This window comes from Leuciscus leuciscus, assembly GCF_965113295.1.
Source record: "Leuciscus leuciscus genome assembly, chromosome: 6".
Taxonomy (NCBI): domain Eukaryota; kingdom Metazoa; phylum Chordata; class Actinopteri; order Cypriniformes; family Leuciscidae; genus Leuciscus; species Leuciscus leuciscus.
The window spans coordinates 47,115,211-47,121,274 of record NC_138730.1 but is presented as its reverse complement, the minus strand read 5'-3'; the positions used below and the strand labels follow the sequence as shown (position 1 = coordinate 47,121,274).

At 38.2% G+C, this 6,064-nt stretch overlaps 1 protein-coding gene across 1 annotated transcript; it reads right to left on the bottom strand.

Moving 5' to 3' along the window:
* Positions 1-1,675: 1,675 nt before the first annotated feature.
* On the bottom strand, positions 1,676-3,341 carry LOC309500271 (uncharacterized protein; the record flags this gene model as incomplete). Its single annotated transcript, XM_082171827.1, has 2 exons — positions 1,676-1,960; positions 2,694-3,341. The coding sequence occupies 2 exons, from the start codon at positions 3,339-3,341 to the stop codon at positions 1,676-1,678; spliced, it is 933 nt and encodes a 310-aa protein (XP_082027953.1).
* Between the last annotated feature and the right edge of the window lie 2,723 nt (positions 3,342-6,064).

The following is a 6,064-nucleotide window of genomic DNA, read 5'->3' as shown; positions in this document are numbered from 1 at the left end:
ATTAAGTTATTTTATGAAAAAGTTTTACCAAAAAAAAAATTAAAAAAATGAGTAAAGACACTTGTAATGTGACATAACTGCTTATTACATTTGACCAATAGGTGGCGCCGACTCCAAATTGATGTGGTCTGATTATGGCAATATTGGTATCTATGTTCTCGGCATGACCCAAATAATCTATTAAGACCAGTTTCATTACAATAGGCCAAATTAATCTAAATTTATTTGCATTATTTGAAATTTCATTTTATGTTTCGACCACAAGGTGGCACTGTCTCGAAACTTTTTGAGTATATTCAGGGCATGGTGCCGATGACAGAGTTTAGTTAACGATACGCCAATGCGTTCATATAATATAGCATTTTACGCTGCATTTTATCAATGTAGCATTTTACGTCAGCCACATTTTACGATTAAAAATGGCTGACGCCCAAAATGGCCAATATGGGTATCGTTTGACTCGGTATTCTGCACTGAATCTAAAGAGACCAGTTTTGTTCAGAAGCAAAAATAGAATTTTTTCATATCTCCTGTCCACTAGGAGGCACTGTGCTGAAACTATGCAGGTACCCTCAGGTCATGGTTGTGAAAACACACACCAATTTTGGTCTGAATACGGTTAAGTGTTTCAGAGATATAACCTCACGTCCACTATGGCATGCTCTTCATAGTATTCGTTAGCGAGTTTTTCAAAAACGGTTCGCCAATTAACTTGAATTCAGGTTTTTGTGTTGACATGGTCTGAAGAAATTTTTCATGACAGAAAATTACGTCATATGATTTTATTGAATCGTCTTGAGGCAAAAAATCAGAAGGGGAAAGAAATGTGTTACTAGCCCTCATGCTTCAAAAGTTATAAGCATAAACGTGAATGCAGCTTTGAACAGATGGTGGCGCTAGAGAGATTGAGTTAGAGATTCCAAAATTGGTGCGATTAATGGTCAGACTGTCATCTATCAGTGTGCCAAATTTCACTGCTCTATGGGCTTCTCTAGACTCCAAAGTGGAAGATGAAGAACACTAATGAATTCAATAGGTGCCTGAGCACCAATATCTGCCAATAAAAATAATCTTGTTTTCCATTGAATTTAAGCTTATTTTACTGATATCTTTTCTTGTTTTAAGCAAATACTCACTCAATTTTACTCATTTTGCTTCTCCAGTAAATGCATCTTGATTTAAAAATGTTTAGATATTTGAAATGAAGCAGAAAATCACTATAGAAAGACTGAAAAAGTATTTTCTTGCAAAAAATACCCCAGTAATCCTTACTTACTACATCCTTACTACAGTGTGACGCTTCGACTAACAGATTCACCATTTTATCTTCATGCATGTTTGAGGTAGCTATAAAGGCCTTTCAGACCTCCTTGCAGAACCTCCTTAATGGTACCAATATCTGGCAATAAAAATAATCTTGTTTTCCCTTTAAATTAAGCATGTTTAGATATTTCCACTGAAAAACCAAGGAAGAAAATCACTATAGAAAAACTAAAAAAGTATTTTTTGTTGTTGTTGTTGCAAAACATAACCTAGTAATCCCCCAATGTCACCATTTATCTTCAAATGTTTAGATATTTGCACTGAAAAACAGAGGAAGAAAATCACTAACTGAAAAAGTATTTTGTTTTTTGCAAAACATAACCTAGTAATCCCCCAATGTCACCATTTATCTTCATGCAGGTTTGAGGTAGCTATAAAGGCCTTTCAGACCTCCGTGCAGAACCTCTTTGATGGGCTTCAGCAGTGGGTTGTGGATGATATGCAGGCCTTTATCCAGAGGATGGCAAGCGAGCTTCTCCAGGCGTCTCAGCATGTACATCTCATCAGGAACGCTCTGCAGATCGTTGAAGTCCACGTTCAGGAGCTCCAGGCCCGTCAGACGGCACAGCGTCCTGGGAAGCGTGTGGAGCAAGTTCTGCTCCACGATCAGGATCTTGAGGTTCACCAGCTCCTGGATCTTATAATAATAATAATAATAACCTTTATTTTCTATAGCAACCTTTAACTGTACATCTCAAAGTGCTTCACAGAAACAAATAAAACAACAAATACACATATAAAATAATCCACAATATAACATTTAAATTAAAGCAACAAAATACACCATATAAAATAACGCACAATGAAAAATGTGTTTTAATTCGATTAAAAGCTACCCTAAAAAAAAGAGTTTTAAGGTAAGATTAAGAGATTTTGCTTGTCTTATCTCTCGATTGGTTAAGATTTCCATAGTTGTGGAGCTATTGAAGAAAAAGCCCCATCAATCGTAAGCGAGTTAAAGGAATGGTTTAAAGACCAGCTTCAGATGAACGAAGGTCACGCGTTGGAGTATATGGAATTAAACATTCGGTCAAGTATTGAGGTGCCTTGTAAGTTAAAATGAAGGAGGTCTAAATGAAGTGAGTTTTTGCTTAAAATGATCTGCCAATGGGGTGAGAAAAATAATCTTGTTTCCGTTTGAATTAAGTCTATTTTTCTCATCCCACTGGCAGATCATTTTGCTTGTTTTAACCAAAAACTCACTTCATTTAGATTTTCCCCCCTTGAAAACAAGACATAATATCTTGATTTAAGAATTTTGGGATATTTGGACTGGAAACAAGACAAAAATACAGAGTAAGAAAAGCATTTTTTGCAGTGAAGTCATTACAATAATCAACACAAAGATGTTAATTAAACTCTCCAGCAACCTTATCTGCGAGGTTCTCCAGTCGGTTGTTGGCCAGATGTAAGAACACGAGGCTCTTCATGCTGTAGACGCAGGCCGGGATGAGCTGGATCCGGTTGTGGCTGAGGTTGAGCTTTGCGAGTTTACGCATGTTGGACAGACTATTGGGAAGCGTGCTGATCTGGTTATTGGCCAAACTCAAGACCTCAAGGTTGGAGCAGTCTCCGAGCTCCTCTGGAACCTCGTTCAACCGGTTCCTATGCGCGAAAAGCACTCGTAGATTCCCGAGCCGTCCGATCTCAGGCGGGAGCTCCACTAGCTCGTTCCCCCACAGATTGAGAACCACCAGGTTCTCCAGATTCCCGAGGCCTGAAGGCACGAGCGACAGAGCGTTTAAGGAGAGATTGAGCTTCTGGAGCTCCTGGAGTTCCCACAGTTCCTCGGGCATCTCCTCCAGACCTCGCATGGCCAGGCTGAGCGTGCTGTAGCCCAAGTGTCTGATCGCATGTTTGCGAATCCGATCAACAGAGGATAAATTTTCAACGGAACTCGTCTTCCGACGCGACGGCCTCTTTGAGTCCTCGGAGTTGCACTTTCGTGCGGCGGTTCTTGGTGCGACTTCGCTGCTCGTATGCTGTTGCTTCGAGATGTTTTGCCTCAAGAGAAACATCTTTCTAATCGATGGCTGATAATCTGATTTGCACGTTCAGTACGTTCTCAAAGTTTAACCCCGACCAATCATGTCAATCATGCTGCTGATGAAACGCTCTCGTTTGTTCATTTTAGGTCCCGTTTGGAGGTCTGAATCTGTGTCCGGGCCGGGTAAAGATGAGTGTGAATGTGAAGAGCGTTCAGAGTGACGTTTGCACGAGCAGCTGTTATTGTCACTACAGCTGAACTGAAGCCCTGTAATGCAGATAAGCAGTGGAATCACTGCAAAGTCATTAAACCCTTTTCTAAATACACTCATGCGTATTTATACACACTGACCTGCGTGCCAGGGTTATTAGTGTTAAATAAAACTCAAACAAAATACATAAAATACTTTTAGTTTGTTACTTGAAATACAAAACATAAAAATAAAATATATTTTTAAAAAAATCAATTAAATGTAATTAAATGTAATTAAAATGTAATTTTTTTATTAAATTAAGCTAGTTGCCAATGCAAACTAATAAATAAAAAAATTATCAATATTATATAGACATATTAAAAATAATAATAATAATACACCTCCATTAGCATATGTGCATGACAGGGTTATTACTGGTAACTAAAACTAAAATAAAATACCTTTTTGTTACTTAAATACAAAACATTAAAAAAAAAGAAAAGAAAATATTTTTTTCAGCGAGTTGCCAATGCAGTATTTCTCCTTTTCATTTAGTTAAAGTACTAAAATAACTAGACATAAGTAAAGTGACATTAATAACTTGACATAAACTAAAATAAATTGTTTAAAATAACTAAAAATGTTATAAATATTATATAGACATATTTATTAATAATAATACACTTCCATTAGCAAATGTGCACACCTGGGTTACTATTGTTGACTAAAACTAAAATTAAAAAATGTTGTTACTTAAAATAAAATAAAAAAACGTTGTGAAATAAAATAAAATATATAAAAAACGTTAGCTTATTTTATTTCAGCAAGTACAAAATAACTAAAACTAAATAAACTAAAACTTATAAATTCAAATACTGTATAGGCATATAAAATAATATATGACTAAAACACACACCAAAAATACTAAAACTTCAACTAAACTAAAACTGAAAACAAAATAAATCAAATTTAATTCAAAATTTACACAAAAACAAATAGAACATCAATGATCCTAAAATAAGACTGGCATGAGAAACTCACGAGACGAGACGCACATATATATGTCTATATATATCGACGTACAGCCTTGTGATTACAGTACAGTTAAGCCAACAGGACATCATATTTTCCATCATAATCTCATCAGTGATCCAGACGGTACAGAGACGTCTAACTTTATACATCACATCAGACTCATTATGTCCAGACCAGAGACTAAGAAAGGCAGAAATATAATCTTAATTTCAAGCGAAAATAAGATGAGTTTTATTTCTGACTCCATCGGCATTCGTTCTTGTTTTAAGCACAAACTCACTTTATTTATTTATTTATTAAGTCTTCATACAGTCATTTTGTTGTATCTTGATATTTTAGATATTTGTGCTGGAAAACGAGACAGAAACACTGAGGAAGAACATCATTCTTGTGCAGTTTTCTCCGGTTGATCTTTCAAACACACTTCCATGTGGAGAGAAATCCCTGTCATTCCTGGTTCACGTGTGTGTTCATCATCTGGACTCCAGCACACGCGTCCAATAGAGATGCTTATAGTAGAATTCAGCCCTAAACACATTCATCTCGATCTCAACTAGACATCGTGTGTGTGTGTGTGTGTGTGTGTGTGTGTGTGTGTGTGTGTGTGTGTGTGTGTGTGTGTGTGTGTGTGTGTGTGTGTGTGTGTGTGTGTGTGTGTGAACAGGCTGAGGTATGTTTAAAAGACATAAATCACTGTAAAGTGAAACAGGAACAAGATGATGAATGAACCAGAGGTGACCGAGAGAGAGAAACCTATCCAGGCTAACACACAACGCTATAATGATCAGGGAAATTAGAGAGAGAGAGAAAGAGAGAGAGAGAGAGAGAGAGAGAGAGAGAGAGAGAGAGAGAGAGAGAGAGAGAGAGAGAGTTTGTCTCTAAACCAGGTCTTGTTGCTGATCCAGCAGAACTGAATATAAACCAATTGTGTTTTTGACACATTCAGACTGTCTGATGGAGCACCACTGAACAACACACACACACACACACACACACACACACACACACACACACACACACACACACACACACACACACACACACACACACACACACACACACACACACACACACACCCGGCGGGCAGCAGAACCAGGTGCCAGTTTGGGGTGAAGCCCGGAGTGTCGGCCAATACCAGCGTCGAGAGACTGAGAGACTCTCATTCCCTTCTTAGGACTGTGTGTGTGTGAGCATGTTGTGTGTGTGTGTGTGTGTGTGTGTGTGTGTGTGTGTGTGTGTGTGTGTGTGTGTGTGTGTGTGTGTGTGTGTGTGTGTGTGTGTGTGTGTGTGTGTGTGTGTGTGTGTGTGTGTGAGCATGTTTGTGTGTGTGTGTGTGTGTGTGTGTGTGTGTGTGTGTGTGTGTGTGTGTGTGTGTGTGTGTGTGTGTGAGCATGTTTGTGTGTGTGTGTGTGTGTGTGTGTGTGTGTGTGTGTGTGTGTGTGTGTGTGTGTGTGTGTGTGTGTGTGTGTGTGTGTGTGTGTGTGTGTGTGTGTGTGTGTGTGTGTGAGTGTGTGCCAGCTGCTGGC